At 39.8% G+C, this 17,213-nt stretch overlaps 1 protein-coding gene across 1 annotated transcript in view; it reads right to left on the bottom strand.

Moving 5' to 3' along the window:
• Positions 1-7,129, bottom strand: part of LOC145457587 (uncharacterized) — a 210,691-nt gene extending 203,562 nt beyond the window's left edge. Inside the window, 1 exon segment of the mRNA XM_080335810.1 lies at positions 6,251-7,129. Within this exon segment, the coding sequence (XP_080191936.1) occupies positions 6,251-6,311 (61 nt within the window). The 5' untranslated portion in view covers positions 6,312-7,129.
• Between the last annotated feature and the right edge of the window lie 10,084 nt (positions 7,130-17,213).

Raw genomic sequence — 17,213 nt, 5'->3', positions numbered from 1 at the left:
TAGAATTTAAAGGGCGGAGTTTCCATTTCGAACCCTAAACTTCCCTGCGTACGGCACTGCTCACGACGTGCCAATACAACAGCAGTCGCATTTCGAATACTGATCGCGCCTCATAGTATGCAGCCAATAATGGCCAAGACGGGCGTGTAAATCCAAATCATATGTATGAGCCGAGTGTTTGTCTTGAACTCTAGCGGAGCCCCTTGAACTCTAGCGTCCGGGAGAAATTTCTAAAATATGCCAAATGTCCGGAATTTTGACGACTTGACGTGGGCTCATAATTTTTTCGTGAATCAACATAAAAACATTATTTTTTGGGACTATTTATGCTGATGCATGATATTTTACTTCACGCTGCGCGCGATTTACTATCACATTTATTGATTTTAATATGGAGACTACCACCCCCGCAAAAACTGCAATAAAATATAAATAAAACCAAGCTTCATTTACTGGAATAAGCCTAATTGTAATCGCAATTATAGGAGAACGATATATTCCTCGTTAAGGCCGTTTAAAAATGCTTTATTCAAATATAGTGGTTCCAAACGTGGTGGTCGTTTGCCTTCATTCTGTGGTTTACTAATATGTTGTGTTGAACGTAATCAGCTTCCAAAATAGCCCGTGAGTAAGTTTGGGCAAAGGTGCTGATTTCATTTAGTAATCAGCTCGTCAAATTTTGATCTGGGGCACGGAACATTTTCAAATCGGAGATGGAGTCGCGACCATAAAAGATAGGAAACCACTGGATCAGGGGTAGTAATAAAGCTCCGTGGTGCGCACCGGCATAAGGCTGACGATAAGGCATAAGGCTGACTATTACGACGATTACAGCATTTTCAAGTAATCGTAATCGCAATCGATTACATTCGAAAAAATTCCGAAGTAATCGTAATCGTAATCGACTACTTCCCATATCTAATCGATTTCTTTGTGAAAGAACGATTACTTTTTGTTTTTGCAAGGACTATGACATAAACTGAACATTCGTGAACAAGGAAGAGATATTATACCAGGCTCGTGACAGCACAAACGTCTGATTTTCAAACGCCACAGCTCATTATTACGCCAGAAACAGCCTATTAGCTTCGCGCGTCATTGCGTAAGACAAGGGTCGGCAACCTACGGCCCGCGGGCCGGATCCGGCCCGCCAAGCGAAATCGTCCGGCCCGCGACATAATAATTAGTTATCACAAGAATACGGCCCGCCGCTTCATAATGAGTTTCAATCTCCAGTGCAGCGCTGCATGAACAAAATGTGGCATTGCTACGATTTAATAGTAGCCTACATCGTATTAGTCTATTGTTACGCCATAAAACGAAGGTGGTTGAAGTAGGAGATGGAGATGGAGACTAGACTGGATTAGTGCTTATCAATCGGGTGTATCTCGCAACCGAATGTGTTCCATGCTTTTTTTAAAGGGTAAATCACTCTAACGGAGTGTGACAATCAAGGTGTTCTTCATTTGCTTCAAAAGCGCTTGGAACATCTCAGACACAATGACGGAATTTCAAATTATTCAATTATAGATAACTAACATCCGTTTGTTAGTTAGCCTGTCTATAGTTTGATTTTCCAGAAGGCATTGTGTGCCAAGACAAAAAACCTGAATAGTGTTTTGGCCACAATGGTGAAAACTGTTAATATGATTTTTGTCTCACCAACTGAATCAGTTATGCCAGATATTACTAGAAGCAGATAATCAATATGGCGATGTCATGTAGGCCTATATCTGTCATGTTCGCTCATTGAGTCGAGCAGCTATGCTTACACGAGCGTATGAACTGAGAAATGAAATAGCAACTTTCCTCGAAAATACAAATATCGCAGACTCATAATCTTGTAATCGTAAATGGGTTTCTCATCTTGCTTTCCTGGTACATTTAACGCCACGTCTGAACAAATTGAACTTGCAACTTAAGGGGGAAAACAACTACATACATGAGATGTTGAGGCGCATTCAAAACAAATCTGTGACTCTGGAAATGTCAACAGTACAAAGAAAATTATGCTCACTTTCCTATACTGGAGGAGAGAAAACCTAGTACCAACGGTACATTTGTAACTGTGATACGAGATTTAACTACTGAATATTCACCCTCTTTTCCGACATTACTTCCCTACAAAATGAATTCTGACTATTCAGTACTCTGTTTAATGTGGACGCCAATACCATTGCCTGAAAATTTCAAATGGGCCTTTCTGAAATGCGATGCAGTTGAATTGAATGACAAATTTCGTACAAAGAGCATATCGCTGCATGACTTTGACAAAGAGTACGTTCTTGAAATTGGTCTTTATCCCAGCTTGACCAGCAATGCAAAAGAAATTGCATCGATTTTTGGAAGCACGTACGCATGTGAACAATAGTTTTGAACAATGAAATTCACGAAGAGCAAGCTAAGATCACGTATTTCGGACGTCCATTTTGAATAGGGCCTGATTCTTGTTTCATCTGACTTGTTACCAGAAGTTGAAAACCTTTCACAAAGCAAGCTGCGTCAATTGTCACAATTATTCTGTGTCGTTGAAGTGTAAATGCATGTTTCTTCGGATTGGTATGATTGAGATTGCAGCAATGTAGGATAATATACCGAAGTGAGCGTAATATATAGTACTAAGAAAAAATCCGGCCCGCCAAAAGGTAGTACACCCGAAATTTGGCCCGCGACTAGCAAAAGGTTGCCGACCCCTGGCGTAAGAAGTATCCGCACTAAATAGATATTCGATGTACGTACGTCGTACATTAGTGCCATTGTAAGAACACCCGCCGTGCTGTATATCAGGTTATCAACACGTTCCACACGCCACTACCTCGCAGCGGTATAATTTATCCCCGCTCTGCCTAGTTTAAAATAGTAACTTATGGTTGATGTTTGGTTATGCTTATGCTTAGTTAAACGCAATTTGACCGTAGCTGCTTGGCGAGCAGTAGGCCTATCTAGTACGTACGTACACCGGACAAAGATTTGAAATTTTGTACTCTACAAATAAAACATTACGATTTCCACAACGAAGCAGTAAAAATCAACAGCTGGTGATATATATATATATATATCAAAACCGAGCCGTGTTTGCCGTTTCTGGTAACGGCCGCTTGCAGTACAATATCTGTATTAAGTTGAAGGCATAATTTTATGTTCGCTTCGTCTTATTCTCATGTGACTCTACTTCAAACGGCGCCAATCGGTATTTCACAATTCTTTACTGAACATTGGGACCTGCCGTCATGGCCATGGGCTTATATATCGTGTTAGCATGGGTTGTAGCTGGAATCAGGACCAAAACAGCAAGTCGTCCCCTATAGGGTGGTAATCGCAAGTTGAAGACTGAATTTAGTCGAAAATTGCATTATATTACTTTTGATTTTTAATCCTCTCTCAGCCCCCGATGGTCAGATTTACCTGTAGAGTTTGTTTGTTTGAGGTAATCTTGGTGCTTGTCGACTACAACGGTCAATTACACCAGGCCGATTTTCTGCATTTTTAATTCCGTATCTGCCGACTTGTAGCACGGCCCACTTCTAGGCTTATTGTAAGACACCGCTTACGCGGATGAGGCGGCGACGAGAAGCCTAGATAAACCTCCAACACTTAGAAAGGAATTCTGAAGTTGACCTCCGTCGGACTCGAACTGTTATGTTCTTGATCTTGTTTGAACAATAACCCAATACGACGAGGTTGCAATATGGAATCAGTATATTGTCAGCAGAATAACTTTAATACAGGCGACACGATCCAGAGTGCAGTTAAACGAAAGACTCGTAGACAACAGAACACAGGGTATAAATACAAAGCACGACACACGAGGAAATAATGATTGGCGGTAATTACTAATCCTAGACAAATGAGAGACAAACGATACCAACGTAAAATGCACGAACATAACACGAACCCGCAACCCAATGGCGTTGCAGCCGTGGATTATACCACAGCGCTATCTCGCCACACAATTACCTACATATAGAGCTGCATGGGGGCACGTAATTCATAAATATAACCTCTGGTATCTTGTTATAACTACTTTAGTGTATGTTGTTAATTCGTGAGGTATATAATTTGTTATATAATCAAACGATATTGTAATGGCTCAAGCGTAGCAGACTAGAAAAAAACTTTCGTGAGACGCACAAACAAATTGTCATGTCTTTATATCTGACTGCATGTCTAGCAACTCAAGTTGTAAATTACCATGGTCAGTGGCCACATTAACTGCAATATGACATGAAAATATTTTCAGCATGGGGAAAAAAGCATTCATTCCGTCAATGCGGCCGTTCAACTTAACAATCAAGTCAAATGATCCATTGGTTTGATGGTCAGATAGCGTTGTAAAACGTGTTGGAACACCACCTGCACCTACTTAAGTCTGATGATGAGCAGACTTAAATTTGAGTGACGATCCAAACGCATTTGAGTGTGAGCATACTTTTTGACGTGAGTTAGTAACGAAATCGTTGTTGAGTAGAGAATCGCTACTCGACAGCAAAGGAATTGGTCTCCACCCTTAATTATAAACTCCAGATTCCACGCCAAGCAAGTGTAATTTTTTAATATCAATTTTTTTTGTTTGTTCCAAATTGATTTAAAATATTTTTGTTGGATTTTCCAGCGTCAATGGGAGCCGCAAATAGGCTAGCTCGGAGCCGCGGTTGGGAATCACTGATCTAGAGAGGATTTTCAAGTTATTTAGATCTCTCGAAAATACTCTATAACTTATGTTGCTTTACGAAATACTTTTTGAACAGCTTCTTTGAGGTACAGAACTTCAATATACAATACGTTTTAGTCGAAAAACATGATACCAATAAATTTGAAACATCAATCTTCCGGAAACCGACATTCACTGGCCAATACCTTCGTTGGAACTCATTTAGTCCTAGCCGCAGAAAAATCAACCTCATAGGCACCCTCGTGCATAGAGCGTTGATGATATGTTCGGGTAATAAACTGAACTCAGAACTTGACAATATCCGGAAAATCTTACTTGATAACGGTTACCCTGAACATGTCATCAACCGTGGCATAGAGAGGAATGTAACGCATTTCAATGCAGAAAAGTCAACAGAGCCTACCGAACGAACAACCAAAGATGTTTACATCCATCTACCTTGGATAGGGCCTATTTCCACCCGCTTTGAAAAGCAATTGATTTCAGCGGTCAATAAGTGTTACGACACAGTGAAGACCAACGTGATTTTCACGACAACGCAACTGCTCCCCGCAACACGTAAAGACGTGCTACCCGCACTTCAGCAAAGCAATGTAGTTTACGAATTTAAGTGCCACTGTGATTGTGGCTACGTGGGAAGAACGTCAAAGCGCTTGCAGGAACGCATAAATCAGCATGTCCCTAGATTCATTAGAACACGCTCGATGAAAAGCTCACCCTTAACTCACCCGCTCAAGATTGATGCGGACCAATCAAAGGCCATAAATTCTGCAATTGGCAAACACTTGTTGGATAATCCCGCCTGTGCGAAAAATTATCGAGACGACAGATTTCGCATACTCGGAAAGGGTCGCTCACACTTTCATTTGTGCGCCTTGGAGTCGACTTTTATCAAAATACACCAGCCAAGGCTGTGTCAACAAAAAGAGTTCGTGTATCATCTAAAAATAGTACATTGAACGCTCTCGTATTCGACATTTCGTGCTGGTGACGTCATATTTTGTGTTACGATTGTTGATATACGCTGTTCTTTCGAATTCTCTACTAGTTGCTGACGATTACCCCTGACGAGTGTCAGCCGAAAATATTCGGGTTCATTTTAATATGAATATACTATTCAATTGAAATACTTTTTGAGTCCAATTCGAGCTCACTCCCCACCCTTTTGAGAAATTTGGGGTGCGGCAATTATGGCCCTGGCAAGAATGCAAATCATTGGGCGCGATAAATTGAACTCTATAAAAATCGGCAATTGGTACATTATGACGTAACAACCAAATGACGCATCTCTTTTAAAGGGAGTTTGTTATCTCATTAGGCCTCTTCAGCGCAATCCATATATTGTCTTCCAACATAGCTTCTAAGATGCAAAATAAATGTAATCGTAAGTAATCGTGATTACTTTTCCAATGTAATCGTAATCGGAATCGACTACTTCCTGATTTTGCTGTAATCGTAATCGTAATCGTAATCGCGTCATTCTGAAGTAATCGTAATCGCAATCGAATACAATCATGAAGTAATCACCCAATGTCTGCCCATCATATACGCATTTGAACATGTATATAATGCAGTTACCTGTTATCAGTGTAATGCAAATACAAATGTTGAATATCCACGTGCTCGATATTCCTTTCATTGATGAAGTACAAAAACCGGTTGCAGTCAGGAAAGAATTGATATAATTTTCAAATAATCATAGGGTATAACGTATTACCTATGATAATAATGCATGTGGAATCTGCAAGCAAAAAACCGATTTGACTGTCATACGTTCCTGTTTACATGTAAACACCAATATATAACGATTAAAAGTATGAAGACTGTGTATTTTATCGAGTTCAGTTGTACCTTGCGTGCGTAGCTTTCCAAAGGGAAATAACTGTGAACCGCTAATTCATTTTGCGAGATTAAAAGATACCTTCGGCAGATTTATAAGCAGTTCACCGCTCAGGACATTATAGCTCTCCAACAGGAATGGTACGAACCCATGAAAGGTTCAGGTCCGTGTGAACGCCAACCTTTTTGAAAGGCTCTGTGTGAACGCAAATGTGAACGCATAACGACACGTACCGTCATATTGCTAATTCCAACCGTACATTTCAGTGCTATATTAATCACCACGATACCTAGCTACAGCTCAGGCCACATTATGCCACAAAGCTGAAGTACGTGCTGATTTTTTAAACCCTAAAATCAATATCTTTCATCGATTTACCAACAATTTCGACGATGACTTGCAAGGGCACATCAGCTTACTTTCGATTTAGTTCAGACCGGACAATGTATTTGGCGTCTGACTATTGCTACATTGATACTGAGCAGAATGTAAGTTTCTATTGTTACCGATTTTACCCCCATGAACCTAGTTATACAGTAGCCAACACGCCAATTGTACGTATTTGGATATTATGATACAATAAACATATTAAATCAAAATGAATTCCATAGCCGACCCCTGGTAGATTTTTTACATTAACGCGAAACAATAACTTCATATTGTTAATTTATTCGCTAAAAGCTTTTAGCGAATAAATTAACAATATGAAGTTATTGTTTCGCGTTATTCTGAAGTTCTGTACCACAAATCACTTGTTATTTTTTACATTAGACAAGGATGTATTTTCTATATCAATGTCATTGATTGAATAAGCATCATTCGCTGAATACCTACATGTGTTTCGTTCATAATTCCGTGTGATTGCGGGTCAAGCTCGCAGCAGAGAGTAATTAAATGTTCACAAACGGAAGACAGCTGAATATTTCGAGCAAAATTTTGCAACAAAGCAAGTAAAATTTGTGAGATTGGCAAGGTACAAGCTCGCTTAGTGTTGATTTTGTTTCATGCTGCCAGCGCCATACGTAGAGTGGCCCGAATTTGAAATGCAAAGAACTTCAACCAAAGATGTTATAATGACCTGGAAAATTATAATATAGCCTATGAATTAGATTCACAGTACAAAACCTAACGAGGTTCATTTCTGAACGTGAACCTTTAAATTTCGGAGGTTCACACACAGAACGAGATCGTGAACCTCGCGTTCACGCCATCCCTACTCTCCAACTGATAGTGAACGTAAATGTTTTAGCTTGGTATAGACGCCGCGGGCCGGAGCATTCCAAATAATTCTGTGTAAACCCCTCTTAACAAGCCATATTTGTCAATATAAAAGCGAGCCGACGTTGCTGCCTGACATTTCCGACCTGGTGGTAGGCGTCGTAGCTAATCCAGTTATGGTACCAGTATCACAACGTCCGGGTTTGAATCACAGCGGAACCTGTCAACCGCAAATCAAGACTCTGACGAGCAATATACGTTCCATTGCTGATCTCAAGCCCAGAAAATTTGGTTGGGTTGTGACAGGACGAGACTCTAGCGAAATATATCAGCCATACTGCAATACAGACCTCCGATCGGCTGTAGCAACAGTATGTATTTGCTTCCAGCATCGTGTGGTTCCAATGAATGCTAACTTATCGTATCATGGTAGAGTTCTTCATCTAACCACAGTGCACTCCCCTCATTGAAACCGAGAGTACCTGTCAGCCTCAAGACTAGCTTTATATATGCTACATTGCTACATGTATGACGGGTTTCCACAATAATTTTCTTTTATGAATGCGTTGAAACATTTCTGTTCCGTGCCGACGTAATTTCTGCAAAGAAGCGAACGTGACGCTGCCTGTGGACTAGTTTCGCCGTTAGCGCTGTAAATTGGCATTCACCTGCGCCGTCGGATTCCGCATATCAGGTAGCCTAATATCTGAGATCATTTGGTAGAGAAATTTAATAGTCTTAGAACCAGAGAAAAGCGGAAGTGCTCGAAAGGCTTTTGTCATTTCTAGAATCCGATCTATATCGACAAAGGTTTCATGCAATGGCAGCGATTAGCAAAGAAGCTCTAGTGGGTATTAGAAATAAGACCATCTGAGTGTGAAGGGTTGATGTGTTCTATTAACCGAGATGAAGTAACCTAACTGCTGATAATCAAACTCGGCCAGCGATGTTTTTGTGAAGCCGATTTTTCCATTCTGAATGGATCTTCAAATTCAAGCAGTATCAAAAACAATTTTTGGCCCGCTATATTTCGGGTGGCCGCGGTCGTGCTACCACACGATGAGCGGTCCGTGGTAGAGACGACAATATTTCGAACCGATGTAATAAGCCTGCTACGCAAAATCAGGGTTGCACTTTTTGTTTGTATTATATGTATTATATATCTATGCGATTGGCAATCAAACGCACCCGTCCACGTCCATTCTACCTCTCTGATTCAGCGATATTTATGTTTTCATTCACAATAGGCGGCAATATACCTTAACGGGAAAATCGAAGTTTTCGTGAATTTACAAGTTTTTATTGTGAATAAAGGTAGAATAACAACCATGATATTAAATGTAAAAAAGGATAATACACATTTTTCACATTCGAATTTTTTATTCATTTTCAATTAGAAACTACAAGACCGCCGTGTGTGAGCCTGCCAATCCTTTCAAAGTTTATTATTGATATTTGTAAGAACGATTTCAGAGTATATTAAGAGCACTAAGCTAGAAAATGTCATTGGTTTTCAGAAATTGACTCCAGTTTTTCAGATATCGGCGAATTTAGGTATTTTATTGTTATTTTCTTGTTGCATTAGGCGAGGTTCAATTTTGTATTAACAGCCATTAATAAATGTTTATCCGCACTAAAATCACAAGAATGAGCAAAAGGTAAAGGCACGACGAAATCAACCAATAGAAGCTGTGAGTTATCTACCTATTCTTTTCCATATATTCAACACGGAAAATGCCCTATTTATTAATATTTTCATCAGATTCTCCTAACACAGGGGCGGTAAACATACGGCATGCGACGGGATTTTGAGCGGCCCGCCAGAGAGTTTTTACACCGAAAGTGAAATTCTGATATGAAAGTATTGGAAAATTTTATGCGTCACGGAATGAATACAAGTTTGCCAACCTGAGAAAGATGGTCATGAAACTCCTAGTTCTATACTGGTCTACATATATTTGCGAGCGTACATTTTCGACCATGAACATAAACAAGACATGGCTGCCTTCCAATATAACCGATGCAGTGCAGTCCTTAGTAAGGGTTTCTACGTCCGGCATGCAGCCAGAGTTCAGAGAACTTTTTGACAACATTGATCGACCACAGATTAGCCACTTTTGATTGACCTCAACAGCTAATAAAGTAGACCTACATTAGGTTAATAAATTCATTAAATTCATATGACTTGAGACTCAGACGGCCAAGACCGACATTTCATTGTAATTTCGAAGAACAGTAAAGTAACCACACTATTGGGATTTTGTCTATTGGTACTGGTACTTGAAAATGCGACCCGAAACTGCTACAAGTGAAGAAAATTAGTATATTATAAATGCGAACCATTCGATATCACCAAACAAAGTTATAAAAAGTGAGTATAACAAGAATTTAACTAGAAACTGAACAGTCAACACAATGACTTGGACTCGGACTCGACCATCTGCTCGTTGACTTGGACTCGGAGGTATTCGCGATTACTATGAGTCGTCCTCACCCATAAATGATGAGTGCCGAGCTTATCGTCGTGTTTAAGGACTATAATTTAAGTCGCTTTGATGTGAAAATACGACGACATACACTCGGTCAACCTAGGGTGAATTTTTGAAGAACTGCAGCCTTCTCTCAAATACGAAGCTCTTTCTCCAAGCTTCCCACTACTCGGAAGGCATCGACCAAGACAGTAAGCTTTGTAGTATACCGAGTACATTTTAATGTCTTGCTAGAAAAAGGCGGACAGGGGTTTTAAGACAGTACAAAATGTATCATGTTAGACATTGTTTCGAAATATGACGGCAGATAACTATTACTTTTTGGTAATTAACCGTCGCTTCATCATTCCCTAATATCAACACATCCCCAGAGCAGCATTTATTAACAGTGTGTAATTCACTACTTTCAATTTAGAAATAACAATATTACACTGCAGAATACAGCTACGTTTTTTGACTCGGCCCATCGGGACTTGGCTGAGACCGCGCAGGTGCATTCTTACGAGTGAAACACCGGTTTCTACACTTTACCCAAATATTATCTCAAAAACAACAAGTTTTACAGTTTCCAACACCATAATCGGACGGATTTGGTTTTTATTGTAGGGGGCATCAAATCAATATAGATCGCGTAAGTCTGACATATTTCTTATATTAACCCTCGCTACGCGGTTGGCTCATGCATGAGCCCGGATTGTATTTTCACGAACACGCTTCACTTAATCCCGAATATCTTGCGTTATACTGGTCGCAGAAAGTTACATCTATTTCAGATGGATAGCTAGTATCAATACGCATACGTCGAGCCATAAATAACCTATTAGACTACGAAATAACCTCATCAAAATACCGATTGAATACACAAAAACGTTTTGCGCAAAATACAACTTGCGGCGGCGCTCGAGTGCATGTGCGCGCGCGAGATAAACCAGCGCCCGTGACCAGCGCATCTCCGTTACAGACGTCATATTCATATGCAGCTCTTTTCTCCAAACAGCTGTTGACTATGTCATCGCCCATCTATTGTAATGCTTATATCTAACATTGGTCGCAGGACAGATTATTCGAATTGGAAGTAAACAGATTTTACGAAATAACATGCGTGGGTTTTAGCAATATATTCCATGTTGTGATTAGCGCGGACTTGCTGTTGCAGATTACGCATATGGATTATTCGTACTTTTCATACCAATACATCAACACTACCATCTTCAGTGAGTTACATGATCTCCGCTCTTGATATGACAGCAAATTTACGACATTTCTGGTGAAAATGTTGCGCATCTTTCCCGTGGTAGCGCACGAAACGCACCGCTCGATAATATGTGATAAACTGATTTGAAACGCCCATAAAATATCAGTGAAGCACTGTATTCACATTGCAGGTATGACTCTGTCAATTCAACCAATTCAGTCCTAGTTGTTTTACAACGGCAAAGTTCGTTTCAACACATAACACTATCTCGTACAAAGAATGGACAAAAGCGAGTGCATATACCGACATTGTGAAATGAATCATTTCAACGTCAGGGATCCTATGTTATTACCAAAACAATAACACGCCGCAATTTATTTGCTGTTGTGCTTGGCGCAGATTTCATGTTGCAGATTACGCATAACAAGGTATATCTTTATAATAAGTTGAGTCGCCAATGCTATATAGGCCACTACGTCATCTACATTGTTTCATACGAAGCCATCATTGTAACCATGACATGGTTTTCCATTTGTTGGTGCTAGATTTGGTTTGTTACCATTTCAGTTTGCGGTTGTATTCCACGCGTGATGCATTATTTCATATGTTGTATCATGCAATATACTATATTCTTTTACCAAAATATGGCTGCACTTCGAAGCAAACTGATTGCTGCGATGCGCGTGTGGTACAGAAACCACTATTCTTCTGCGATAGCTGAGGTGGTTGTGGATGCCTATTGTCTGTTCAATAGATAGGCCTTGTCTCAAAGCGTTTGTCTACACCACCACCGTCGATGGCTTGCATAATATTTGATAAACTGATTTGAAATGCCAACTAAAATATCAGTAAGAATGTGTATTCATATTGCAGGTATGACTACCTGTCAATTCAACCAATTCAGTTATAGTTGTTTTACAACGGCAAATTCGTTTCAACACATAACACTATCTCGTACAAAGAATTGATAAGCGATTACCATATAACGGCGTTGTGAAATGAATAATTTCAACGTCCGCGATACTACGTCATTTTCGAACAATAACACGCGGCGCGTGTATGTGCGCTGAATGCGAGACGCCTGGCGTCGAACACACAGTAGCCAGCTGTAGCCATCGGTACATCAGCACTCGTTACAATCGACTGTATTATCGTAAGAACCTCACTCAGGTCGTTTTGGAATCCTGATATTGCTGTGAAATCAGTCAGGCGATGACTCTATCCCGAGCAGCTCCGTGTATGACGTAGCAGCAAATTCAAAAGTCGAATTCTCTTTTATTTTCAAAAAGTTGAGAACACTTCCCGGTACAGGGGCATCACCTGTTACTCTCTCGCTTTCAGAGTAGCTCAGTTGGTTAGGCGCCTGTTTCCTGATTACAGCGATATATTAGGCGTCGGTTCAAGTCCCGTGGTTCAGATTTTATGAATCTTTTTCTAAATGCATTAAAATTCGGTCCTGAGGCCGACCGCGGGAGGAGGGTTAGATATTGATGCATTCTTCATATCAATTTCATTGATGTGAATAATTGATTGGTTGACTAATCACAATTCGCTGAGTTCCTTCATGTGTTCTTGCTATGGCGTGATTGTGGGCAAAGCTCACTGCAGAGAGTCGATAAAAATTCACAAACAGAAAACTGAATACTTCGAGCAAATAAATTTATAAATTGACCACGTACATGCTGAAATCTTTTCATGCTGCTAGTGCCATGCCATGACTGTTCCGAAATTGAAATGTAAATAATTTCAACCAAAGATGTTCTAATGACGTGAAATTGTAATACATGAAAAGGGTTCACGGAACAGAACCTACCAATGTTCTTTTATGAACGCGAACTTTCACATTTCTGAGTTTCACACAAAGAACGTGAACGTGAACACCATCCCTAGAATTATGCTCATACTCATCCTTGATCCCATAGCCTAAAAATTAGTAAGCATTACTATATTCGTGATCCAGATAGTTGATTGCTTTGTGATTACAAGAATTCATTTTACAGTTGCAGCGAAAGATTGCCAGGGTGCCTTCTCAACTTTAGTCATATGTGATGGAAAAACATGATCTGCCCTAAAGCCGACCCGATAAACGTTATTCTTGTTGCCGAATCAAAATACATGATCACGGAGGCGAGAAAAAAGTATCGCTGTGCTCAGTTTGGCTAAACTTTAGTCCATAATTGGGTCGTTTAGCTGATCTCGAGCAATATGCTTCGGTATACCCTGCATTCACGAGGATGTTGAGGAGTGTGAGTCGCTAGAGTTGCTGCAGCGGATACTATTAGGGATGGTGTGAACCTCTGAAAGGTTCAGGTTCGTGTGAACGCGAACCTTTTTGAAAGGTTCTGTGTGAACACGAACGTGAACCTCATGACGTCACGTGACGTCATATTTGTAATTCCAACCCTATATTTCAGTGAAGTGATATATTAATGTACAATAAGATATTCAGTGACGACTTGGGCCTCATTATGCCACAATGCTGAAGTACATACTGACTTTTTAAAGGTCGCCAAATACATCAACTGGAGCAATCAAATGATGTAATTATCCCATAAAATCAATGTCTTCCTTCGCTTTGCCAAAAATTTCGACGAAGACTTCAAGAATATAAGCTTACGCCGTAAACGGTCTATAGATCAGACCGTAATATGTATTCGGCGTCTTAGTACTGCTACATTGATATTGAATAGAATGTAAAAAGGGTTTCTATACTTGCTATACCTATATCATCCCATTAACAAGTTAAACAGGAGTGTCCAACACCCCAATCACACCGATTTTTTTTATGTGATACAATACACATATCAAATCAAGATGGTATCCGTATACGCCTGCTAGATTTTTTACATTTGACAACGATGTATTCTGATATGAATTTCATTGATTGGTTGAATAAGCATCATTCGCTGACTATACCTACATGTAGCGTGTTTCGCTCTGGATATTGTGTGATTGCGGGTCAAGCTCACAGCAGAGAGTCCGTAAATATTTAAAAACGGAAAACTAGATGTTTCGAGCAAACGTTTGTAACAAATCAACTAAAATTTTTGAGATTGTCAATGTTGCATGCTCGTTTACTGTTGATTTTTTATGCTGTCAGTGCCATGTATAGAGTGGCCCGCAGTTGAAATGCAATGAATTTTAACCAATAACGTGGAAAATTGCAATATATGAAAAAGGTTCACAGTGCAGAACCTACCAAGGTTCGTTTGTGAACGTGAACCTCTAAATTTCTGAGGTTCACACACAGAACGCGAACGTGAACCTCGCGTTCACACCATCCCTAGATACTATTGTCATCTTCATCTCCCGCAATATCTAACATCGCAGTATCACGAGAAATCATATCAAGCAGGGTCGTAAAATCGACAGCATGGATGTAATGGGGTCGTGCCGCGGCAGTAAGGACGAGTAGGGTTGGGACTTCGGGATCAAATTTGAAATCCTGGGATCGGGATTTCCCGGGATTTGCGCTTCTCAATCCCGGGATTTCCCGGGATTAGCAAAGTAGTAAAATACATATACAAGCTACACACACAACATTTATTCCTTGTAGTATTGACGAAAAAACATGCTCCCGTGAATACGAATGAAACCCAGCCACCAAAGGCCACCCGGATAATGAGCGTTTAAATTCATGTACCGCGTGTTTCGTGTAGAAAATGATTCGTCAAACGTGATCGAAAAACGTCCAATGCTGCGTTTCATTGCCATAAGCTCTTCTTCCACACACTTACAGATTTATTTACTGTGTTCGATTACCAAGTCACGAACCCGTTTGTGACATCTTGACAAGTCATAGCCATAAGCCTTGAAGGCCCGACGAATTTGCTCACTTTGGGTAATTGAATAAATTTTAACATGTCCACAGCAGTTAACTGGTTAAGAAGTTCATCGAGGCGAGGCTTATGCGATTTATTTTATAGGAATCGATCTTCCTAATCTTCATTTTTAGCTGATGTTGCTTTGACGTGTCCGATTGAATCATGCATGATTTAATTACTATCATTTGTACGGACCTTAAATGCGTTATTATAGTCCCTTTGTGCTAGACACTGAAGCTTTCAAAACGTCTTGACACAAGTTGCATTTGGCTTTTTATGTAGATTTATAATACAAACAGTTTCGCTAAACATGTTATTTTCTCTTTGCATTGACATCTTCGAAATTCGCCATTATTGGACCTGTATTTCACATCCACAGCACCGTCCTTGTGACTTTCCTATACTCAGTTACACTGCTACGATTCGCAGACTACGACGGAAGTGATTGTGTAGTACATTGTTATGCCATAGCTGGCTTTAATATCAAATAATTGTGAATTGTTTTAAACTATCAGCAGAGTTTGTGACATTGCTTTATTACCAAAATAAGAGATATGGCGCTACGTAAGCCTTGGAAAATGCTCTTTACAAATCCCGGGATTTCATTAGGAGTAATCCCGGGATCGGGATTTCCCGGGGTCCCAACGCTAAGGACGAGTCGATGTTGGGTAGTTCCCAGAGGTGGTCAAAGTAGCCAAGAAAGCTACTCAAGTAGAAGTAGAAGTAGCGACGTAAAAATCTACTCAAGTAAGAGTAAAAGTACTTCTTCCATAAGTCACCGAAAACTACTTGAAGTAGAAGTAGAATTGACTGACTTTTAATCTACTCAAGTAAGTAAGTAGTTTTGAAAACAGTTTCAATTCGTTCGCATGGACTGTTAAAATCTGCAAATTGAACTATGGGAAGGTGCATCCAAAGAGTTTGATTCGTATTGATGCATTCCAAGAGGTATCAATTTTCAACATAATAAGCATTCATTCGTATCATGGGATGCAGATTATAGTATTGATATGAAAATGCGATACTAACCCTTTGTTTACAAAAAAAACGATTTAGAGAACATCATGCCATGGCGCCCTACCCCATATTCTAAGGACCCAAGGTTAGGCGAAGAGCAATACGGAGAAGTTGCATCGGATACGGTTTCAACACTGCGTGATTAGTATACGGTAATACCAAATATTGTAGATAATAAAATTCATACTTAGTGTCGTTTTATTTTCGGAAAATAGAGGCATTACTACACTTGCTTTTATGTTTCAACATGCATGTTCTGCAGAAAAAAGAACTGAAAGTAATTAGAACTCAAAGCATGATACTCGGAATTGAAAGTGAAATACAAATATCACCTCCAAAAAGCGGAAAATATATGTCAAGTCTTTTTTCCATAAAGCTTCAAAGGTGACGTTAAAAAAAGCCAAACGTAACGTTAAAAAAGCCAGATTTTCCAGATTAGCAGGACACGTCATTGGCTACTAGATTACGTTATGATAGGTAATTGCTAGATGTGAAACGGTAATTTCAAACGTTATGGTGAGTTATATTTACTGTGATGAAATATTTGATATGGGCGACAATGCGGTGTGAGCGGAACCAAGCAATCCGGTACCTAAATTATATTCACTGATACTTTCGTGAAAACATAGTTGTCACCCCATAACTACTGTGCGCGAAGCGCAACAAAATTTCTGAGCTTTAGTTGACTTTTATGAATATTAAATGTTGGTACTCCGTGAAAACAGCCCCGAAATTCCTCAGGCTATCTTTCGTATTGGGGTTAAACTACTTCTACTTGACAAACTGAAAATAGCGAAAAGTAAGTGAGTAGATCACAAAATATTACGAAGTAAAAGTAGAAGTAGAGAAAATCAGATCTACTTGAGTAGGTACCAGAAGTAGGGGAAAACTACTTGAGTACTTCTAAAAAGTAGAAGTACTTCGTTACTGACCACCTCTGGTAGTTCTATTACCTCTT

The sequence above is a fragment of the Botryllus schlosseri genome, chromosome 15 (genome assembly GCF_051294905.1).
Source record: "Botryllus schlosseri isolate E-star chromosome 15, Bs_hap1, whole genome shotgun sequence".
Lineage (NCBI taxonomy): Eukaryota > Metazoa > Chordata > Ascidiacea > Stolidobranchia > Styelidae > Botryllus > Botryllus schlosseri.
The sequence above is the reverse complement of the archived record's forward strand: the minus strand, read 5'-3'. Positions and strand labels throughout refer to the sequence as shown.